Genomic DNA, 24,554 nt, shown 5'->3' with positions numbered 1-24,554 from the left:
GCCACCGTGTTGTGAGGGCACATAAGCAGCCCACTGGTGAGGTCCACATGGGAAAGCACCAAGGTCTTCTGATAACAGTCATCACCCATTAACCAGTGGCGTGAGTACACCATCTTGTTAGTGGATCTTTCAGTCTTTGTTAAGGCTTTAGAGGATTGTGGTCCCAGCTGACATTTTGACTGCAACCTCATGCAACCCCAGGCCAGAACCACCCAGCTCATCCACTTCTAAATCTCTGACCCCCAGAAACTCTGATATAATATTTATTATTGTTTTAAGCTGCTGGGTTTGGGGTAATTTGTGATGCAGCAATAGATAATACAGTTGCCCAATAGCCAAATTGTGGAAAGAGCCCAAATGTCCATCAACTGATGAATGGAGAAAGAAGTGGTATATATCTATAATGGAATATTACTCAGCCATCAAAAAGAATGAAATCTTGCCATTTGCAATGATATGGTTGGAGCTAGAGTGTTTTATGCTAAGTGAAATAAGTCAGGCAGAGAAAAGACAAATACCATATGATTTCACTCATATGTGGAATTTAAAAAATAAAACAAAGGGGGGAAAAGAGAGAGGAAAGCCAAGAAGCAGACTCTTAACTCTAGAGAGCAAACTGCTGGCTACCAGAGGGGAGGTCGGTGGGGGGGGGGGAATGGGTGAGACAGGTGATGCGGATGAAGGAGGGCCCTTATCGCGATGAGCACCAGGTGATGTATGGAAGTGCTGAGTCGCTGAATTCTATACCTGAAACTAATATGGCACTGTATGTTGACTAGCTGGAATTTAAATACACACACATACACACACACACGTAATACAGTTGCTGTAAGCCAAGTCCATCTCTTGTATTTTATGTGTCAATGAATAGGTGTTATTGGTGGGAAGCACAAAAAATGGCACTTATGTCAAAAACCAGATCCTTAGCCACAGGAACATACTGCTTTGAGCATTTCTGAAATATTCAGCAGCCAGACATTAGAGACCTGGCATCTTGAGAACTCATGGATTCAATTTTGTGGGCACAGGCCAACATAGCTGACTGATCTTGAACCAAAGCTTATAGTACAACTCTTTAGCACTCAGCGATTAGTGCTTTGCACATCATACCAAAAGACATAACCCCCTTGTATTATGTTTACACCCAAAGACTGAACAAGTTAAAAGAAACTCCAATTGAATGGGACTTACTTGGACTCTCCTCTTAATGAGTCACTCTAAAGGGTGCAACTGGGATTATTTGGAGAGAACAGCAACCTGGTAGTTCTTAGAGTGAGATGGATTGGGACAGGGCTTAAAAGTTGCTGAATTCACAGTGAAACCCAAGTGACTCTCCAGTGCAGGGGACATATCCGGAAAGCGGGGAGTATAGAGAGGACCTACTGGGCTGGATTGGACTAAGTGACACTGATGGTCCCCTGACCTATGAGAATATGGCTGGCTAAATACACATCACAACACTGACAAGGCACACAGCACACTCACTAGAGGGGATGAGATTGTCTTCAATATGGGTATTGCTCTGGACTCAATGGCATTCTGGATAACACTATCTCTTCCACATGTCCTACCCCAAACAGAAGCTGTGGCTCACCATTGGATCACCCTATGAATAAGTGTACATCTATGCTCCAGGCCTTTCCAACAATGCTTGGCTATATTCCACACTTAGGGACTTTCATCCCAGCAACCTCGACATTCAACCAAATAAATACTTTCCTAAGCAAGAAACATTTCATTTTGGTTTGTCCTGGGAAGAACTGAGAAACATTCTCTAACTCAGTCCTTCTGACCCAAGCTGCACATTAGACTCACCTTATAGGCTTATGAAATATACTCCTCCCTCAAAGAGTTCATCGGGTTGGTTTAGGTGATTAGTTCATTGGCTTAGTTTAGATTTAGTTCATTGGGTTAGTTAGTTTAATCTAGGTGATCCTAGGGTGCAGCCCACATTGAGGACCTCAGGTCTAACTGTATCCAGCAATTCACTACTGCCTGATTCTAAGACTATGATAACTAGAATAAAAACAACTGATTCCCACCCAAAGCCCAAGACCTGGGCACTCAGTTGTTCAGAAAGAAACTGGCTTCAGTTCTTATGTCATATTTGACATACAATTTCTTTTCAGTCAGCCAAGTAGCTATGATCCTGGTCATGTCTTGTGTTGGACTTGAAAAGTGTTCAAATTTGGAACCTCTTTTGTGTTTTCTTTCTACTTCCTGGATAGCCCTAACAGTATACCTAAGTGAAGATTATCAAACCTGGCTTTTTGGTCTCTGCATATATTTGAAACATGACAAGGCCTTCCTTAGAAATATTTCTATAGACATTGGAAAAATGATTTTTCTTCTTTCTTCCCAATCACTGCATCCAGGGATGTCTTTGTAATATTTCTTACAACCTCATGTGAATCTAGGATTATCTCACCGTAAAAAGTTTTAAAAGGAAACCACATGGTAGGCAGGATTTCGCCTGTGGGCCCTAGTTTGACAACAGTTGGATTGTAACAGTGTCTGATTAGACACTGTAACCGTGTCTAACGGTTACAGAAATTAACGCTGAATCAGCTTAAGTGACTGGTAGGTGAGTTGATGCCACTGGCAGAATTCCTCATCCATTATATTAGGGTATTAATATGTTGGAAGACTACATGAATTTAAAGAAGTCATAAACAGCATTTATTACATTGGTATATTAAAAAAAAATTCCTTCTGAATTTACACAACACATTTCACCTCCATGGCACTTATCCTATCTGCCACATCAGGAGTTAACCTGGGGTAAAAGGTTAAGAGTCAGATAGAATCCCGCTTACCCCATTGTCTAGTTGGGCTACCTTGCGGGAAGTCACATAACCTGTCTGTGCCTTAGGTTTGTCACCTGCAAAATGGAGCTCTTACGTATACTCACTCATTTAAGAATCACAAGGTAAAATAGTTGGCACAGTGCCTGACCCTCAGAAGCACTGTCATAAACATTAATGATTGTTGCTACATTGATGCTTTGTGTATCAAAATTTCAGCCAAGAAGTTTGACCAAGTTTCTCACTATACCTTTGGATACTAGCTATAAAACTGTGGACCCAATGATGGGTTAGTTAGAGATTTCAAATGACTAGGCCTAAACAGTCTTGGTTAGTGGCTCTAGGTCAGTTGTTCTCAAATTGTGGTCCCCAAACCAGCAGCAGCAACCCACAGGAACTTGTCAGAAATGCAGATTATCATAGCTACCCTAGACCTACTGAATCAGAAACTTTGGGTGTGGGCCCCAGCAGTTTGAGTTTCAGGAAGCCCTCTGTGTGAAGCCAACACCAGAGAAAGTGAGAATCTGCTGGAGGCCCATCTAAAGGGTTTCCATTGCCACAGACCACAGGATGCTGTCCTTGGTGCTGGCTGGTCCCCACTCTCCTCAAGATCTCAGTTTACAGAAAGGGATGAGCTTGCTTCTTAAATTGGCGCATCAGATGCGCAAAGCCAGCCTGGAGGGATAACAACGCCACTGGATGCTAGAATATGGACCTGAAATGATGTCAGTCAGCTGGGAGTGCCAGCCGAACTTCACAAAGTCATTTTAATTTTTAATGGAAATAGCTTTATTTTCACCTATCACAAGTTTTTAATTCAAGTTTCTTGGCATTTTAACTCCTACATGTTTGGTGAAGCTGTCAGTGGTGACGTGGGTATCCAGGCCCTGTGTTCCTCGTTAGCACCTTGGCCAGCACTTCAAGATCGTGATGGGCTGACCACAAGTGCGGGAGCAAAGCCCTGCCTGCCATCTCTTGGCATTTTGTAATCTGATCACATCGTGAGAAAGGGTGCCACCCACGAGGGAAAATGGAGTCTGGAGTCAAGTGTGAAAGATTGGTAGTGAGATGGTGAGGAGGTTCAGGGGGCACACTGGCATTTGCCATCTATGCTGCTCTCCAAACTCTCTCGGCGAATTTGTGTTCTCTGAACCATGAGCTCCTCTACCCACATACGGGGAGTCCCTGCCAGCCAGGGGCTCTGAAACCAGCTGGGTTGGTGGTGTGGCCCATTCCTGGCAGTGGAAGCAGGTCTATAATTGGTCCATAATTGAATTGGATTTGGCTCAGAATGATTCCCAGGCTCTCTCTCCCCTGACAGATAACCAGCAGTAAACTTCATGTATGATTCTGCTGGGAATCCAGGATGCCATTTCTTGGCTGATGGTGACAATGGAGAGCTTTCTGGGAGAGTTTACCTTTAGGGTGATGATTTCGGGGTTTCTTAAATGGGAGTCTTCCCCGGGGGCAGTTGTTTGTCACCTGGTCTTTCTGAAATGAAGACATTTCAACCTGATTTTCAAATCTGGGATCAAATATGTGTGTGTGTGTGTGTGTGTGTGTGTGCACGCGCGCTCACACGCGTGTGATGTTTATATGTATACGATATGGGGCACCTGGCTGGCTCAGTTAGTCAAGCATGCTGCTCTTGATCTTAGGGCATGAGTTCAAGTCCCACATTGGACATACAACCTACTTTTTAAAAATTAAAGAAATAAAATGAAGGATACAATATGATTTTTTTTAATGAGACAGCAAAAAAACTATACATAGAGATGAAAGTTCAGATAGTACATTTCCTTTGAGTTATATTTATAGATAGAAGTAGATAGATTAATCCTAGCTCTCTTTTCATGTCCATGAGAAAAATTCTCCTGCCTATAACCAGAGCCATTGCCTGTTCAGTTCTGGCCCGTGGTGTGGGTTGTAACTAACCCTTCTTTGGCACCTGCTGCAGACTGTGTGGTAATCCTACTTTTCTGATTAAAAGAGATCACACCCATTTTTATAAATGCACTTAGCTAGGCTTGGTTAATAACTAGTCTTAAAGTAAACTTTCTCTGGAAGGAGATGATGACACATCCCATAGTCTTCTACCCTGTGAGAAGTTGGAAGTCACATGAGAAGGACCTGCAAATTCAGTGCCCAGCCTATCTCACGAACTGTTGTGAGCTTCACAAGAGAACACAGAAGCACTTTGGAATTCTTAAAATCAAGTGCAAGGGCTTGTTAATATTATTGCTACTATTAGCCTCTCGTTAAAATATGTGATTTCATTTTTGCCATTAAACTCCAAACAAGCCTCGTTGCCTGGCTCCTGATCCAGCAACCTTGGGATCAGGAAGTGGCCTGTTCACAGTGGCTGAGCTGCCATGTAGTTTGGCTCCTGTGTTTGTTTCACTCTTATTGCAAAGTCAACATTACTTAATGATCAAGTTAAGTAATGTCAGGAAGAGGGAGAGAACACTCCTGGAGAGTAAGAATAGGAGTAAGAATAAGACACCCAAGGCACTTTCTGGATGTTTAGATTCAAACGGATCTTGATTTTGTTTCTAGACCAGACTCCAACCGTACATAGTCTGTGCACCAAAGATTCCTAAAAAAGATGAGATGCCTCTTTTTTGGCCATCAAGCCCGTTCGAAATGCTCCATAAAATGGTGTCTCAAATGCATTGTTTCCCTGTTCCTTGATAGTAGAATGGCAGCTTGACCTTCCAAATGTTTCTTAACTTATTTTCTTCGGGGAAAAGTCTGAAATTATGAACCAGATGTATTTGCTGCTTAAAAATGGTTGGGGGGTGGGTATGGAAATCCCTTCAAGTCTCCAAAACAAAATGAAAGTGCTCCAGTGAAATGTTTGTTATTTTACTGCCCAGACAAGGGCTTAGGAAGCTGGAGCTGCTGCAGGTTTTGAAAAATGGGACTGCAGTGCCTCCTCCAGGAGAAGGAGTGTCCATGCAGCTTAGAACGTCTGAACAGGTCAAGCTCAGATAATGCAGGGTAGGTGGCAGCTGAGAAAGAGAGCCTCTTGGAGGCTTCCACAGGGGCTACGGTGAGCACCTTTGAGTCACAGCCAATGAATGGGATTTCACTGTCAGTGAGCTCTTTCCTATTCCCTGGCAAAAGATGCAGAGCTACTCTTTAGCAAGTATGTCATTTAAAAACCGACCAACGGACAGATCCCTGCCCTTGGCAGAAAGGGGCAGAGGACAAAGCCTATAGGCAAGGTGTGGGGCCAACGAAGGGAGTGAACACTCTGTGAACAGTGGTTCGTGCTTGGTGCCCCATCTGAGTCCACTCCATGTCTTTATGGTTCGTTCTCAAGATGGGTATTATCACTCCTATTTATAGATATGGCTCAGAGTAAGCAGCAACCTGCCCAAGGTCACAGAGGCACTATGTGGTACAGCTGGAAGTGGAGCGCAGGCTTGCCTGACTCTAGTACATCTAGTGTCACCGGTGGTGACATGCTGTCGTCAGTAATCATAGCTACCACTGGCCTGAGGACTTCAGACACACCGTGCAATTCAGTGTTTCTCAGCCTCGGCGCGACTGACGTTCCTTGTGGGGAACCACCGTGGACAGCACTGTGGGATGGTCAGTGGCATCCCTGACCTCAATCCACTAGACACCAATAGTATCTCCCCTGAGGTGTGACAACCAAACATTTCTCCAAACGTTGCAAAATGTCCGTAGGGTAGGGAGCAAAATCACGCCTGTGAAGTAGCTACTTTTCCTCCTTTTTCAGACAAAGACACAGAGCAATTATCCAAATCACAGACCAAGCAAAGCTGGGGCCTCGAACTACACTCGAGTCACCTCTAATGTGTTTGCTCTTCAATCTCCTTTCAGTAGAATATCTGTTTTCCACCTTCTCTCTACAGTCTTCATCACCAACATCCAAAGCCTGTGTCTTTTCTTCATTCATGCTTAGGTTCCCTCTATCATTGTCACCCACCTGCCCCATGAGCTCCTGGAGGGCCCCTGCCTTGTAGGGCCTTCCTCCGACATAGCGCTACCTGGCCTATAGTAAGTGCCCGGATGTTCACTTACTAAATTCGTGAATCATTCCAGTAATTTCCACCTTCCCACTGAAATCCAGTTCATGCTGTTAACTTACATTATGAAGAAAAAGGTTAATTCAGCCAAAGTAAATTCCAAGTAGCCCATGTACAAAATTATTAAAAGATAAAATGTAATTGAGTCTAAATAAATGGATATTTGAACACTCAGAATTTAATAAACCTGTTTGTTAAGTTCTCCAAAATTAATCACTGCCTCTGGAACTAAAGGGCAGCCATGATCCCTATCATCTGCGTCCAGAATCGGGGGCGAGATGAGAGCTAGGCTGTGCGCTGTGTGTATCCCTTGCTGAGGATTAGGCTGTGCCTGCTACATGTCAGGGCAGGTCTTCAGGGGAGGGAGGGAGGAAGGGCCACCATCTTTTCTACAGAAGGCAGCCCATGACTCTGGGGCAGTGCGACCCGCTTGCTTTCTGCTGTCTTTCCAGCAGTCAAGATGAACCGTTCCGAGCAGCCTTTCTGCCACCTGCCTGGACAAAAGTGACTCCAATCTGTCGACTGCTTAATAGAAATTTCCCTCCCTGAGAAGCCAGTTGACGGACCCTGCCTGGGATGAAAGCAGCCACCACCTCGCCATCTGCATAAAGCCCTAAACCAGAGGGTATGGAAAGATCAGTTCCCAGGCAAGGAGCGGTGGCGAGGGAGTACAAGGGAAATGTGCAAGTCTTGATTTGCTCCTCGTGATTGCTTCTCCTTCTCAAATGCCACAACGTGTGCAGGGAGTTAAAACGAGCAGTGTTGTCACGATGCAGCCAAGCCTGATTAGACAGCCTGGAATTCACTTCCCCAGTTTTTCTGTGTGGGCTGCACACAGCGGGAGAGGGAATGAGAGAAAAGCCTTCAGGGGTAGGAGCCGGCTGCCTACCGATGACACAGAGATGCCTGCCAAGCCCTCGCTCATCCCCAGAGAGGAGCGAAGGCGGCCTCTGCAGAGGCCTGGCGTTCCTCTGGGGCCATGTTGTCAGCACCGAGCCGGCGCTGTGTCAGCCCCAGCATGGCCACTGTCGCTGCCGTCCCATCCCCTTCTCCTTTCCTTGTCCACTCCTTCCCTATGCCTTTCTCTCCATTTCTCTCTTTCATGCTCTCTCTGATATTTATGGGTGTTAACCCTTCCACTTTTTCAAGACCTTTAAGAAGAGCACATTATTACTGTGCTCCTCGGCCGCGTTCTGTGCCTTCACCTGAAGCCTGGTAGACAGTCTGATTCGTATTTGAGTTGACAACACTGATATCCTCCGCACTTGGCACATGCTTTGTGTTTAATGAATGCTTGTGGAATGAATGAATGCATGCATGAATGAATGAATGAACAAAGGAACGAACGAATAAAGCAACGTGTCAAGAGTTACAGTGTCACCACTTTGTGAAGGTGACAGTTTCTGCAGTCTCTTTAGCCTTTGCTTGTTTTACTCCGACCTAACACAGTGAAATATTTGCAAAGCCTGGAAGATACAACTAAGAGAACATGTTAAAAGAATGCAGTTGGTGGGGCACCTGGGTGGCTCAGTGGGTTAAAGCCTGTGCCCCCAGCTCAGATCATGATCTCAGGGTCTGGGATCAAGCCGAGCATGGGCTCGCTGCTTGGCGGGGAGCATGCTTCCCCCGCCCCCCACCTGCCTCCCTGCCTACTTGTAATCACTCTCTCTGTCAAATAAATAAATAAAATCCTTAAAAAAAAAAGAATACAGTTGGGTGACAGTGATTAAAAGGAGTGGCTACGGAGTGTGACAGATGACAGTTTGCATCTCACCTCTGTGGCTTACAAGCGCGGTGACCCTGGTTAAGTTTGTAAAGTCTCTTAGCCTTTTTTCCCCCATAAGTGCCCAGGCAGCATCGTATATACCCCACATAGTCAGCGTGAGGAGTGAATGAGATAATGTATATGAGGCACAAGCCTTGCGTCGGGCATCCCCTGAGCACATGCTACATATAGTAGTGGTAATGAGGGCAATAAAAATGATGACATTGACATTGGTGCTAATTATCACAAATGCTTAACATTCATATTTTAAAAGACTTTATGAGCTGGTAAGATAACCTACTGCTTCCTGATATATTTAAGATGAAAAAATAACCTACAAAAAATAGTTGTGTTTAAGGCCTAATACTACAACTCGGGAATATTCCATATATACCATACGCCATAAATATATTTTGTTTACCAGTTGACAAAAGAATTCTATTTAAGAGGGTTTTATTTTTATTCCTCAGTCTCTGATGACTGTAAAGAGATAATAAATACTGGGCCATTAATTATTATTCTTTTTATTAATGCTTTCATTTCTGTAAAATACAACACACTGATTGTATGGAAAGGTAAGTTTGCAAAAAGTCAGTCCTGACGTCAACCTTTAAACTAGGTAAATCAGGGTTACTTACTCTCAGCACTACTAACAATTTGGGACTAGATCATTGTTTATTTTGGGCTAGGGGGAGGGGCCCGTCCTGGGCATTGTGGGACATTTCCTACCATCCCTGGTGTCTTTGCATTTGGTGACAGTAGCAGCCCATACCTATACCTTCTTCCAGGTGTGACAACTCAAGCTGTCTGCAGATTTTGCCCCCCCCCAGACAATCCCCAAACTAGGGAGATGGGGTCATGAGTTCCATTTGTTGCAAGCAGGGCAAGTCCTGCCAGCTGTCACCATCCCTTAGCCCATGGAAATCTATGTGCTAGTGTCCAAGGCTCTACAGAGTTGGGTCCTGAGTCACCTAGGCCTTCTACCAAGCTCCCTGGAGAAGGTGTGTTTCTCTGCTCTCAGATCTGTTCCCCAATTCTGGCTCCCTCCCACTGGCTCAAGCACAAGGCCCTCCAGATCTCTGTTTTATTGGGACCCATCCGGATAGCGTTTGTGTGTTTGTTGTGGAGAGGCTCTTAAAGCAACTGCCACAATCAGCTCAAAGGCTTCTTATGTTCACCCTCAAGAGCACTTTGCTCCCAAACAGTTTGTAACCAGGGCTTAGAATAATAGCTTTGCTGGTCAGGAAAACAAATGAATAAAACCTTGATGCAGTTCAGAACCACAGCAGAACTCATCTTTATCCTAACCAAGTGGAGAGTAAAAGAAAAAAAAACACATCACAAATCAAAAGAAATATGGCTCCACTAGAGAGTAAAAAATTTCAGGATAAAGCCATTTCCTTCCAAGAAAGTGAATAGAGCTTCTATAATTGAGTCAAAGCAGGAAGCATTTTAAAATTGAAGCAAAAATTTCCAGCAAATCTCAGAGAAGATATTTGGAGGGGTTTCTTTTCTTTCTTTCTTTTTTTAATATTTAGTTCTGTATACAACAATAAATCAGTCCTTTGTCTTCTGGAAAAGGGAAAAGGTTATGAAATCATGATAAGCCAAACACTATGAGAAATAAATCATCTTAATTCTGGAGACCACAAAGAAGCATAAAAAATATTCTTAGGGGAAAACTTAGAGTGGAAAAAGCAAGATACGAAATCGTACACATGCTGTGAATGATGCTGTGTAAGAAAAAGTAAAAGCAGAACTGGTTCCCATTTTTGCCTAATTACCCTGTCCCAGGTGCCATGCCCACATATGCTTTCTTAAATCTATACATCTCCCTGATCCTTCACGACTACCCGATGAGGAAGACACCATTTCCTACTTTTTATGAAATGAGGGAATAGAGACCCTGAGCTCAAAACTGCAAAGGTAAAAGGTAATGGGACCAAACTTTCCATGACCCGATAACCCCAAATCCCATATCATTAACAACTTTGTTGTACTGTATCCAGCATATAAACTCAGAAGAAAATAACTGGAGGGGCAGCTATCAAATTGAGTATAATGCTAAAATGGTGATCTTATGGGTGATTATTTTGATGTTCCCACCTTCTGTTGTTATGGTATTTATACAAATCAATTTTTTAAAGATCTTACCATTTGAAAGGAAGGATATTTCCATGTATACATCAATTTAATCATCTGCCACATACATAGAAATCAGTTAGGTTTAAGATAATCAAGAACATGTTATCCTCAAATGGAGCACTAATATGGATTTGATTGGTTGGTTATTGATTTAAGATCTTTCTTCTTTAACGTATGTGTTTAGAACTGTAAATTTCCTTGTGAGCACTGCTTTTGCTGCATCCCACAAGGATATTGTATTTTTGGTTTTGTTTGTCTCAAAGTATTTTCTAATTTCCCTTGTGATTTCTTCTTTGACTCATTGGTCATTCATCAGTGTGTTATTTAAGCTCCACAACTTGTGGATTTCCCAAACTTCCTTCTGTTACTAATTTCTAATTCCATTCAACTGTGGTCTGAGAACATACTTTGCTTGATTTCATTCCTTCTAAACTTACTGAGACTTACTATATGACCTAACCTGTGGCCTGTCCTAGACAATGTGCCATGTGCGCTTTAGAAGAATGCGTCTTCTGTTTTGGGGTGGAACATTCTATAGATGTCTCTTAGGTCTATTTGGTTTATAGTATTATTCAAGTCTTCTATTTCTGCTGTAGACTGAATGTTTATGTCCACCCAAATTCATATGGTGAACCGGTAATCCCAATGTGATGGCATTAGGAAGTGGGGCCTTTGGGAGGTGACTAGGTCATGAGAGTAGAGCCCTTTGGAATGGGATTAGTGCCCTTATAAAAGAGACCCCAAAGAGCTCCTTTATCCCTTCCACTGTGTGAGGATCCAGTGAGAAAATGGCCAGGAAGCAGGGCCTCATCAGACCCCAGAACTGCTGGCATCCCGATCTTAGACTTCCCAATCTCCAGAGGTATGAAAGATAAATTTCTGTTATTTATAAGCCCCCCCAGTGTATGATATCCCATTATAGCATCCCCAGAAGACTAAGACAGTTTCCTTTTTTATCTTCTGTCTACTTCTATCCATTGTAGAAAGTGGGGTATTGAAATCTGCTGTTATTGGGGTATTGAAATCTGTTATTATTGTTGAACTCTCTATCCCTCCCTTCAGTTCCATTAGTTTCTGCATCATGCACTTCAGGGGTCTGGTGTTAGATACTAAATGCATTTTTCATCAAACGTCTGGGTACCTCAATTTGCCCTCCTGCCAACACTCTCAAAATCAGCCCTTGAGTCAGCAGGAACAACGATGATGTGTAATATTTAACATTTAAGAGTAATGAACAACTTATGTTCTCTTCTAGCAGAAATGACATCTTCTTGGATGAATGTTTGGTAAATATGTCTTATCTGGACCTAGATGGTCTTTGGAAGATAAACTGAAATAACTCTTGATAATTCAATTATTTTCTTCTAGTTTTATATTTTTTTCTCCCCTTTGAAGACTATGAGCCAGAGTTGACATTTTCCCTAATTTTTCAGTTTCCCATAGGAATAATGAAGTTATAATCAGTGAATTCACGTCAAATTTCTGAGCCCTTTACTGATCATGGTCAACAGGGTTACTTTTAGACCTTGCAAGAAGACCTAGTCTTGATTTTGAGTAGTAATCTTCCTGAGAACACAAGGACTCAGGAAGTCACAAGAACACATTTCTAGGGGTCACCAGACTTGCTATGGTCACAGCACCAGTAATATGCTATAGATGTGCCTTGTGTGCTCATGATGGATCAGGTACCCTCCACCCCAGCCTTTAAGAAACTGTATCCTGGCATCATGAAGAATGTATAAACAAGAAAACCAATACATCACTCTGGAAGTGTTGTAACAGCATACCCAAAAGATGCTAGGGGTGGGGCAGAGTGTTGGAAGAAGGCATACCTCCTCTATCAGGGCATTATAGTGGTTCTTTTCAAATCCACAAAATCCAAAAGCAAGGCTGATTAGCTGACATGGGGCATGGGATGGAGGCCAACTCTAGATCACGGGGCTGTGTATGGCTACACAGGCATTGAAGATCATTGGAACTCACTCTCACTGCCCTATCACAGTGTTTCTCAGAGAATGGTCCAATGCCCACTGGTTGACCTCAAAAGTCTTCCTGATGCAAAAATGCAAGGGCTTTCCTCAGTTCCTTTTTTTTTCCTTTTTAAAATTTAAATTCAATTAATTAACATGTAATGTACTATGAGTTTCAGAGGTAGAGGTCAGTGATTCATCAGTTTTCTTTAATACCCACTGCTCATTACATCAGGAGCCCTCCTTCATGCCCATCACCCAGTTACCTCATCCCCCCACACCCATCCCCTCCAGCAACCCTCAGTTTGTTTCCTAGAGTTTAGAGTCTCTTATGGTTTGTCTCCCTCTGTGATACTTTCCTCAGTTCTTAATGGCAAATAGGGATTAAGTCCATAGTTTTTCCACTTACATGCATGGCCAAAAGCTATTAAGTAAGTTATTAAGAATCACTAAATTTCACATCTTTCTGAAAGCCTGGTGTAGTGGGTAAGCAGTAAGTCTGGCTGACACAACATGTGGGCAGGCCGCAATGGCTACCACAGAGAGTGAGAATTCCTGCAACCTCAGAATGAGTTTCTTTCTATGGCTTCATCAGTCCAAGGACTTTGGATTGCTGCTCTTTTATGCTCATTAATGTAACTGTAGGCTTATTCTTAGGGTTTACCCTTGTTAATAAGTTTTTTTAAACTGCTGCATGGCTAACACTTAAATACTTATTTTGTTTCTCTCCAATTCTTTGTTATCACTGAGTTCTTTTACTGCTGGAAAAAAGACAAGAGATGGTATGGGCTGGTCATAGGATCTTGTTTTGTTCTGTTCCAGAAGGTTAAGGATACTGCCCTAGAGGAGCTGTTTGATCTCACTAGGCTTGTCTATTAATCATTTTCTGGACATTCCATAAGTCCAGAAGCTAATTCCCAGCCTCTGTTAGACTATTCCATTCCCACCACCTCCTTCAAACTGTCCCTGAACCAAAATCATCATGAGTTTCCCCTGTCATAAATCATAACACTGGTTATCTTTACTGCCTACTTAGGGGATCATAAACAGCCATTGGTGCTCTTGAATCACTGAGCTGCTGTCTAATTCTTTTTTTTTTTTTTTAAGATTTTATTCATTTACTTGAGAGAGAGAGAGAGAGAGAGAAAGGGAGCATCCAACTCCCTACTGAACAAGGAGCCCAACGTGGGGCTTGATCCCAGGACTCTGAAATTATGACCTGAGCAGAAGGCAGATGGTTAACCAACTGAGCCACCCAGGTGCCCCCACTGTCTAATTCTTTAAATTGCCTGTTTTATCTTTCCACCAAGATCGAAGTGTCCTGAGAGCAGACACCAAGTATGACCTCTATATATCTTAGCACAGAATGAAGCAAATGCCCATGGTATAGAAGCTAGTCATAAAGGTTCTTTACAGGGCCCCGTAGTCTGATCTGAGGATTGAGAGGCGCAGAAATGGACACAGAGAACTGGACACAGGCACTGGACAGTCCTCTTGGTTCCCCACATCCCTATCTATGAAGTCTGAGGTGGCATTGCTGTAGCTACAAGCAAACAATGGTGTCTTCTGACTATAAACATGGGGGATTCCTGATCAATCAGCAGACAATAGGCATGGGAGTGTTGGAGGGCTCTTAGTTTTCAGACATTGCCGCTGGTCCTGTCTCTTCATCTGGCCTTGCTTAAATTACCATCTGGCCGCCTTAAATCACAGCCAGGAGAATCCCGAGAGGTACATGACTGAACACCCTACCTGCCCCATGCCCTTACCAGCCTGGATTAGGGTACCATTTGGGATACTACCGTGTCTCTTGGTCTTGACTCAGTACATGCTGTCCTTGTGTAGTCTGGCTCCCGTTCCCAATTGGGTCCAACCCCTAAGTCCTTTGCCAAAAGCCATGATTCCCAATCCCTAACTGGCTAGTCGCTGTCTTTTTGGTTCTTGTTCCATAACATTTTTAACCAATTTCCATGAACAATTCTAGCCATTGCACAGGGCATGGAAAGAATCTGAAATCCCATTTAAAGGGAGTCACTAATCTCAGCTGGAAGGACATGCTGGTCCATATTATTTGTTGAATTACTGTAATAGTTATAACCTGGACTTTGAGCTTTGGGTTGCATGATATTCACAGTGTGTGATACTATGGACTTACTCAAACTTCAGACAACAATCTGTTTGATCAAATCATTGAACAGGACATGGTGAGGGTAGGTGACAAAGTGGTGGCCCAAGAAGGAGGAAATCAATCCAACCAGTAAGGGGCTACATGATGGCTGGTCCAGGATATTTTCTGCTTAGGAGTCGACTGAATCGATCAATGTTTAAAAAAATGCTCTCCCTCTATGACTACAAACCATGACCATGGAAGTCTCAAAATCTGACATAATTGCAGGAGAAGAATCGATAGGTCAAAAGCAAACCAGCCTAATACCTCTCCTACAAGAAATAAAGATCATTCCTTGGCTTAAAACAATGACGGTGCTCATTTGGAATTCGGATCAATTACCCTGACAATGTAGGGTAAGAGTAAGGAAAAATAAGCCTCTCTGAGTGGTTTCACCTTATTAGAGTTTGTTTGGAAAAGAAGGATCATTAAAGTCCTCTCTGAGAAAATGAAGGAACAAAAACTTGTCCTGGGTATTCTCTGATATTTTATCGAGTTGGTATTGTTCCCCATTCCTGTAATCGCTGCCAAATAACACTATAAGATCCTCTCTGAGCTCATTTTAAAACCGCATTCCTTTGAATCTTCAAAACCATGTTCTTCTGAAACTGTAACTGGGGTTAAATTTAGGTCGACATGGATTTCATAAAAGCAAAATCCTTTAAAGTTTACATTACAGATTCATGTGTCTAACTGGCCTTGGTTGGGCGAGGATAATAAATACTACAGAACATTAATTCCCCTTCCCTGGGCTTTCTCATAGCTAAATTCTGCAGCTTCGTCCCAAGCCTATTGGAGTATTTTACCCCAACTTGGCTATATGAGCAGGACTGAGTGCCATGAGTTTCATCATCAGTTTGTTTCATTCTGTCATAAATAATAACAAGTGCGTGTAGCCACACTTCAGGTCACTTCCTGCTGGCGTCACTTTGTCCCTGACCAGGTTCCTGGGATTCATTCTTACAGTCAGAGAATCCACGGTATTTTATCCTTACCCGTTTGTTCTTTTACGGAACTGTGCTGAAAACTCTAGGTACTGTTGTGTGATTTTTAACTCCAAACAGCTCCTCTTTCTCTGTCCTATAAAGAAATCTTTAGCGCAGAACTGACTTGCAAATGTCCTAGTAAGCCACCGTAAGTATGACACAAGTAGCATTGCCCCTACACATGGGATTCAGAGAACATTCTCTTCTCTGTTATGTCTACGGGAGAAGACACAGCAGGGCTCCAGGGCTGTGGTTACCTCTGTCTACACAGTCGGAGGATTTCAAGCTGAAGGCCACCCAGAGAGTGCCGTCCCTCTGTAACGTGCGGTGGGAGGAAGGGATGAAGTGACATAGCAAGTGAGTGACAGCACTGACTTTGAAGTCACACGCCCTCTTGAGGACTCACGACAGATGGGGAAAACCACTGTTCCGTAGGATTCATCTGAAGCATGCGAGCGATAAGCGGATATTATAAGGCTTAACAGAAGCAGTGGATCCGATACTCTTCACACAGTATCTGGCATTTGGAATATGATTAATATGTTTCTCAAGCTGAGCCCGTAGCGGATGCTCAGTAAACACTGGCTGAAGAAATGAGTCAGCTGAAGAACGAATGAAGGGGCAGTCCGCCAGATAAATACCTGTTTTATGTTATCAGTAGAGATTCCTCTCTCCTAAACTTAAACCTCGCTTAAGAAAAAGAAGAAGCTGTGCATGGTGGGATTCAGTAACGTTGGATAAGGGAGATTTGCTGACAGGGTCCCACAGGAGAGTTGGGAAGAGAGGACAGGCCAACTCCATACTCCCCCTGCTGGCAGAATTCACAGGCATCAGGTCTGCAGATGGAGCTCAGGGCTGAGCTCTCACCAGAGGGGTCATCATTGAACAGATCCAGTAACAATGAAAACTCCTGTGGTCTGCTCTACACGCACCTGGGTTACTTGTCTCGAGGCCTGAACTGGTCTCTACCCCCTTTACACTTCCAGAACTCTGCAGCACCTTGTTCCGATGAGCCTCTCCTTGGAACTAACTCATCACTCTTTCTGGCATTTGGGTGAGGAAACCGAGGCATGGAATGACGGAGGCCCTCCCTGAACCCCAAGGTCACAAACTCCTCAGGGCCCCCTTCCAAGCATCTTCCTTCTCCCAACGCTGTCCTCCCCCAGCTACAAAGTTGAGCAGAAAGGAGTTGGCAGGCAAACATCCTCGATGGCTCTCTGGCTGGTTATGAGATATGATGGGCCCCACAGCTTGGTTTTACCAGAAAACCTTTGCACCAGAAAAACTGGTCTAAACTAAAGCCCCTGGTACTTAATGAATGCTTCCAGAATTCCAGACTCCTTTTGTGGAAGGCTTCCTTAATCCATTTCACAGCAGTCTTTTTAAGTGGAAGGAAATAATTTTTCACTCACCTTCTTTCTTCCAACTACTGCTCAGCTTTGGGAACATACTTCAGTTCACTTTTGATATTCTGGATCTCTGAAAGATTGACCACAGGTCCCGGAAGTTTCTTCGCTCCAGGCATTGGCTTCTTCTCCTCATCCGAGGTAGGAGGAACACCCTGAAGAGAAAGAAAAGAAAGAAAGGATCAGCTCACTGAAAAAGGCATTTGGTCCCTGCCAAAGCGTACTTCTAGCTGCGTCACTTCTTCCTCTGCTACTGAGACACCCTCAAAGCTTCCAGAAGATCTGAAGTTTGTAGACAAATATGGAATAAAGTTGGAAGAAGAAAACAAGTAATCTCCACGTGACTTAGAAGACACAAGACTACTAGTCAACATCTGATAACTAACAAAAATTAGGCTAGTTAAGATGTGTGTTTCCAAGAGAAATACCTTACTAGAACGAATTTAATCTGGCATCCTTGGATCCTGATATGCCTGAACAGCAGAGATCTGTACAATGTTAGCGCACAGTTGGCTCTAACAATGACTTAGTCCAGAAGCTTAAAATTTTTTCAGTGGGGGTGCAGTAGCTGCCAGCCTCTGTTCCAACATCTCTGGGAAGCATAAACAAACTGATATTGACATAAGCAAAACCTTCTTGAATGTGGGTGGCATGAGATGGAGCAACAGAGGGAGGCCCAGTTCTCCCTCCCAGCTTTGGGAACGATTTCCAATTTCCTATTAGTTAATGTTTTTATGCTGTTACCGCTTTAGGGCAGGACCACGCCCTATGCTTTTTTTTTTTTTTTTGTGGCTCCTCCAATGCCTGGTACATATGTGTGCACTTATCCATTGTTGTTTAGCTGATTAATCCCAAGAATGTACCATAAGGACAAATATATGTCTCTGTGTATGCACGCCAAACATACACATTCACAGTGACTGTAACACAACGAGCTCAGTTGCTGTGTGTGGCTCTTAGAACTCCCAAGTCATTGCTACAGAAGAAAGTTGCCTATTAGCTCATTCCTCATATGCTAGAGGTGGGGCGCTCTCTGGCCCCAGAGGGAAGGTGTTGGAGGAACACTTGATCACCGTGGCAGCCACAAGAGCACGCCTCCCCGATCAGTTTTCTCCCGGGAGGGTAGTTAAATGACTGGCCCCAGCTGCTTCGCCCTACAACCCGCCCATCACCACACTGAGGTCATACTTCCCACTGCTGCTCCTGCCCAATGACTGAGAGTCACAGGATCCTAAGGCCGGCCCGTTCCTGGGAGACAAGAGACTCCTGGGGAGGAAATTGAGCTCGAGAATTTTCCTTAGACCCACAGCGAGGTCTAAGAGGTTTCACCCTCACCCTCTGCCCTGCTCCTCTTCACCCACATCATGGGTCTAATCAGACTCCCATTTTTCCTTAAAAGCAGTCTCATCAATAAACATTTTGCATGTCTAAACCCATTGTTATGCCGGCTTCATGGAGGACCCAAACTGACACAGTCGCAGTGTGGGTCTGCCAGAGCTTCATCTGCTCAGCCAGCAACCGAGTGAACTGTACAGTTTCAGGGAAGAGGAGGAAGAAACCGCATGTTTGCCTCTGCTTCAAGCTCTTGGCCCATACTTGTTGCCAGCCTAACCAGGCAGCCCTGTGACTTGGGTATTAAAGCTAATGCTGGGCTTTGGCCCCATCTGGCTCCTAGGTCTAGTTCTCAAAATGTCTAGAACCGAAAGGGAAAAGGAAGCAACTGTTTAAGATTCCCAACTTCTAACCAGTTTTGTGGTAGGCATGCCCTTTACAGAATTGTCCATTTGAGGGGCAAGTAGAAATATAAAATATTGAGGTACTGTTCTCCTAAGGACTGATGGTTTTTCCTGTGGTCATTTTCTTTGAATCTTTGCAGAGCACTGATGAAAGAGCTAATGTGTCTCCCACACAAAATGATAAAGTAATTCAGTGCAGACTGTACCTGATGTAAATATTTGGAAAACGGTACTTCCTCAGGCCAACGTACAAAGCCATAGGCTCGGCTTCCTTTTATCATGCACACACATTGATCATTTATAAATGCAGATTTAGAAGCAATCATTAAAACTATTAAATATCCACTTCGAGGACCAGGTATTCGAAAATGTTCTTTGCTAAGCTTTTGGAAAGAGGTTTGAAACAAGGCTATAAATTGGGGGTTTTTAAATACGTGTAGCAGTGAAATGAAAAATGTTTCCTCACTTATGAATGTTCCCATGGTTGTTAGGTGGGTAGATCTTAATAAAGCATGAAGAAGAAAAATGTTTCTAATTCCTTCTGTTAAGTTCCTGGGTACGTCGTATTCACTGTGTTTGTAATATCAAAATGTGCTATTTTGGCACATTTAATGCGTAAAGCCAATGTGTGTAGTTCTGTGTCTATGTGCAAAGACGTATTACGTGAACATACATGGATAGAGGATGATAATATTTAATATCAGGCCCTTTCAAGTTATTAAAACCTCAGTACACTGTGTTTTTTTTTAATAAGGTAAGATTTCTAGCACTTAATTTAGTATGGTCACATATAATGGAAATTATAAGTGGATATATTCAATAAGTAGACATGTCATAGACTCGAGAAGGGGTTAATGGTGGGGCATATTCTTAACCAAATTTTCTCTCATCTTTTAAAAAAATTGGAATCCGATTCCATTTCTTCTAAAATTTATTGTAAGAATTATAATAAATAAAGGCATGAGTAAGCAGGGCTCCAGATGGCTCCATTTGGCTAATACAGAGTACATTTTTTTCTTCTGTACACAGATATTTGAATTGAGAAGGGACATGGAAGACATTCTTTGGTTGAAATAAAGAGAGCTCGAGAAAGGGCTTATCAGCCCAGGTGCCTTTACCAGTTTCAGGAATGGTTGTTGTCAAGGGAAACATTCCCCTGTGGAGTGACAGAGCATTTGTAAAATTTGCCAGGATGGTGAACCGTTTTCTGCTATCTTTCCTTCATCTCCCCCTTTACTAGCAGACACTCTGCTGAGTTTTCTCCTAACCTCTCCTCTGCTCATTCATGCTTCGACACTGAGGACTTAGTACTAAAAGCAAACACTTACACTGCTAGCTGTTCTGAGTTACACATGCTAACTCATTAATCCCCACACCAACCCTATAAATCTGCTACTGTTATCCCCATTTTATAGCTGAGGAAACTGAGGCCCAAGGCAGGGCGGGAAGGAGTGAGAACCTTGCCCCTGGCCTCACAGCTAGGAAGGAGTGGGGCCAGAATTAAATAGTGTGTTTGCATCTTGTGAAAGGGACAAGCTGGAGAGGGAAATAATGAACAGAAAGCCCCAACATGCTATTTTCTGGCTTACTAATGATGGAATTACGGTCAAAAGAGAGATTTGGGAGGCAGAGTGGAGTGCTTAAAGCCACTTGAAGCAAGCAGCTGCCTTGTCTTATCCAAAAGATGAGCCCTGCTTGTAAGGACTTGGCGATAAGACCTCCGTATCAGGCACATGCCAGACTCTAGCTGGGCTGAGCAGACGGAGAGTGGGCTCCAGCTCTGTGAGCAGAGCAAAGGGCTCACAGAGACCATAGGTGGGCTGGAGACCCACCCAGTGCTCACAGGTCTTGTCAGACAGCCAGAGGCTGATCATGACTTCCTACGGGGGATATCCTCTTCATATAAGAGACGGTGTCAGGATTAAGACCAGTGAGCTGCTGGCTATGATGGCGGTGGCCTGTTGTGTTCAGGGATGGTACGTTATGATCTCCATTTTATACAGTGATTATCTTAATGCAAGGCTAGGCAACAAATCCCAAAACTAGATACATAAACTATTCAAGGTTTGCAAACAAGATAATTTTTTTAAAGTGTGGCTGTATAAGTTATTTTTATTTCAGATTCCATTTTCCCCTCCAAACTATGGGACAAAAGGTGGCAACCCCACAAAATCCTACTTAACACACCTTGTAGCCAAGCCAGGCTGCCTAACTGGTCCCCCACAATGTTGTTTCCGTGAGAAACTTACTCCAAGGTCCAACCTAGACCTTGAGTCATTAGATCCAACCCCTACCTAAGGCCCCACGAGTCCCAAAAGCTCATTTCTGCTCTGACAGGAACGGAGTACCACCCTCAGCTTCACCCTCCCAGCCCATGATCCCCATGTGAAAAGTATAGTTCAGTTCTAGAAACACTCCCGGGGTCTCGGGGTCTCTGTGGATACCTCACTCCCTCCATCCTGTGAAGAATACTGATTAGCCAGTTGTACAAGAGGCTTATCATAAAGCAGGTGCTCACAAACAGGCCATATCAGTTCTTGTCTATTTTGGAGTGTGCTGGAACCATCAGACAAGAGTGAGAGCAACATGCTTTCCCAACCCCCTGACCGGGACACTTGTGAGGAGGAAAGTACCAGTCGCACAGAGAAGAACTGAGGGTCGTCTGTACCACAGAGGGAAGATGAGATACAAGTCTCCAAAACAACTATGACATCCAGCAGTTTAGTGAGAAAACCGGGTCAAGCTACCTCTTGACCGACGACCATGGTAGTGACAGACACAGTTTAAGGAAGCACGGGAAGAAAAGCTAATTAAAGATAAATGGAGGTGTGGGAAGAATTTCACCGCCCTCTCTTCAACCTCCCCATGTCTTTTTCTTACAACATGCCAAATAACAGAGCTGGGAGTCCATCGTGAAAATGGGATAATTAGATCAATTGATGAACAATCATTTACTGAGTGCTTGCTAGGCTGTGCCATGTCCGTTATATTGCTGACTCTTCTCAGCAACCCTTTGAGGAAAAGAGTGGATTATATTTGGCAGACACAGACCCAGAAATGCTTGACCCCAGTCCCAAAGGGAAGACTCACAATCAGGAGTGAACTGGGTAGCCAGGTCAGTAGCATCAGAGTTTGAGATTATGTACCAGAAATGCATGGTAGTGCTGGGTCTTTTCAACATGTGTGTTCAAAACCCTTATTCATCAAAGGTTACTTAGTGGCAGAAATTCCAGAACTTGGTGGTGTCACTCAAATACTCCATCTCCTTCTTTGAAAACTTATCTTCCTATTGATAGGAGGCTGAAACTCCTGACTTAGGACCATGAGAGGAATTATTTACAGGGAAGAAGGGGTTTGATGAGAGGCAACTGAAGTTTTATTAGGAAACTTTAGAATGGTGATAGGTTTGTTTTTTTGTGGTTTTTTTTTGGGGGGGGCGCAAACACCAAAAAGGTCACCTACAAAAGTTCAAAGAAAAAAAAAGTCTTTTTAAAAAGATGAAATACAGTTGGCTATGCCCTGGTGGCCTTGTTTAATTCCATTTTCCCTGCCTTATGCGAATTGACAAGGTCCAGAACCTTTCAGAACCAGACCTTCCAGGTTTTATCAGAAAAGTCACAGTTGGTAAAGGAATGGAGACATTGTAGTTGGGGGGGGGGAGAACCCTTCTCTATTTACTGCACTTACTCATTTTAGCCTCCCTTTCAGCCAAGCGGGCATCTGAGCTTGCAGGAGAGGTAAAGAATTCGAGGGAGGAAAAGAAGACAGAAATTGATCGGCTCCTTTGCAAAGTCCTCTTTTCAAAGGAAATACCCAAAGACTGGGGCTTTTTGTTTGAATCCGCAAGTAATTTAACGTGCATATTACCTGAGCTCCCCCTGGGGTTTGTCACTCATCGGAGGCTGTACTAAAGATCCTGCTCCGTTCCGTGTAAGCTCTGAGGGAAACTTACCGAGCTAGTGAATGTTGCCAGACCGAGAGCATGTGAGAGGCTAGTCTCCCTCACCAAACCCCCCTCCACATGCACACGCTTACTCAGTCAACAAACTGCATGTTAAACTCAGCATCTTCAAATAACTGTGGCAGGCACTTAAATCGCTGAAGGGAAGTGAGGAGCAGTATGTTTCATGGCTAAGAGAGCAAGATAAAGAAATGTAGATACTATGAGGTGACTCTGACCCACATCCATTCACACCTCCCTTGTTCTGGGGAGCTGACCCTCACCTTGCCTTTGCCCCCGCTCTAGTCAGGAGTCTGGAAGGGATAGACAGGGGGATCGCTGCCAGCTAAGTTTTCCTCACCTCCTCTGTTTCCGGAGTACACTCTTTTCTTCTGGGAGGTTGCCCAGCTCCCGGCCGAAAGGCTCCCATTGGGATGTTGATATTTGCCTAAAAGAAAAAAAGCAGGGAAGATTTTGCTCAAGAAGGGTAGGAGCTTTAAATGACACTCAGAGACCCTAATCATTATGAGGAAAAATGCATCTGAAAAGTCCATCTTTCAAGCTTTTTACCTCAAGAAAATTGCCATAATGACAAGACAAAAATATGCAAAGGAAATTTTGACATTTATTACAAATTCCTGGAATTGATCCTTAGGTCTGAGTGGTGATTTCACAGTTCCCTGTTGGATAGAAAAATTTCGAGACAGTTTGTTCTGGCTGTTGCCCTCCTGTGGTGCTTAATATTTTCCTCTCCCGCAGATGAGGAAAGAACATCTAATGATAGGGAAGGAGAAAACAGCATCCACAGAAGCCATCCTGCACCTTAGCCCTCCTTCAGTCAGCGTCTTTCAGATTCACCCTAGGAGGGCTGCATTCACACCTCCCAAACCACCTCCTTCTTTTCATAATGTCCCAGGACTGTTCCAGCACTTCCTGAGGTCTCTCCATGATAGACACTCCTCTACCTTCTCTGCAACACACCACTGTGTGGGTCAGTGCGTCAGGAGAGTGCTGGAAAGTCAAGTTCACTGGAGTCACACTTCATAGATTCTTGTCCTTTATTCAGATTACATGTGGGGTGCCTGCTTGTGCTCTCTTTCTCTCTGACAAAGAAATAAATAAAAATCTTTTAAAAAATGAATTTAAAAAAAAACTTTTTTTTTTTTTTTTTTTTTTTAATGGAAGCCTGGGTGACTCCGTTCGTTAAGCACCCGACTCTTGATTTCAGCTCAGTCATGATCTCAGGGTCGCGAGTTCAAGCCCCTCATCCCATTCTGTGCTGGTCATGGAGCCTGCTTAAGATTCTCTCTCTTCCTCTGCCTCCCCCCACCACCCCAACAACCGTACTCTCTCTCTAAAACAAAAACAAAAACTTTTTTCTTAAGTAGAACACAATTTTCCCACTTAAGATAAAGTGTTGCCTTATGAGCCATTAGATATGTGGACTTGAAAAGTGGAAATTGCACTTTGATATTATGCATGAAAATGATGCCTGAGCAAAGGGGACAAAGTATTTTACTACCTTATGATACAGTTTGGGAAATTTTGGGGGCACATTAAGGCTGAGCATTCTGTGC

General features: G+C 43.6%; 1 protein-coding gene across 1 annotated transcript in view; it reads right to left on the bottom strand.

Moving 5' to 3' along the window:
- Positions 1-24,554, bottom strand: part of SMPX (small muscle protein X-linked) — a 53,275-nt gene that overhangs the window by 14,366 nt on the left and 14,355 nt on the right. Inside the window, exons 3-4 of the mRNA XM_047716319.1 lie at positions 23,339-23,425; positions 17,308-17,456 (exon numbers count right to left, since the gene is read on the bottom strand). Of these exons, the coding sequence (XP_047572275.1) occupies positions 17,322-17,456; positions 23,339-23,425 (222 nt within the window). The 3' untranslated portion in view covers positions 17,308-17,321. The remainder of the gene's footprint in view (positions 1-17,307; positions 17,457-23,338; positions 23,426-24,554) is intronic.

This window comes from Lutra lutra, chromosome X (assembly GCF_902655055.1).
Source record: "Lutra lutra chromosome X, mLutLut1.2, whole genome shotgun sequence".
Lineage (NCBI taxonomy): Eukaryota > Metazoa > Chordata > Mammalia > Carnivora > Mustelidae > Lutra > Lutra lutra.
The sequence above is the reverse complement of the archived record's forward strand: the minus strand, read 5'-3'. Positions and strand labels throughout refer to the sequence as shown.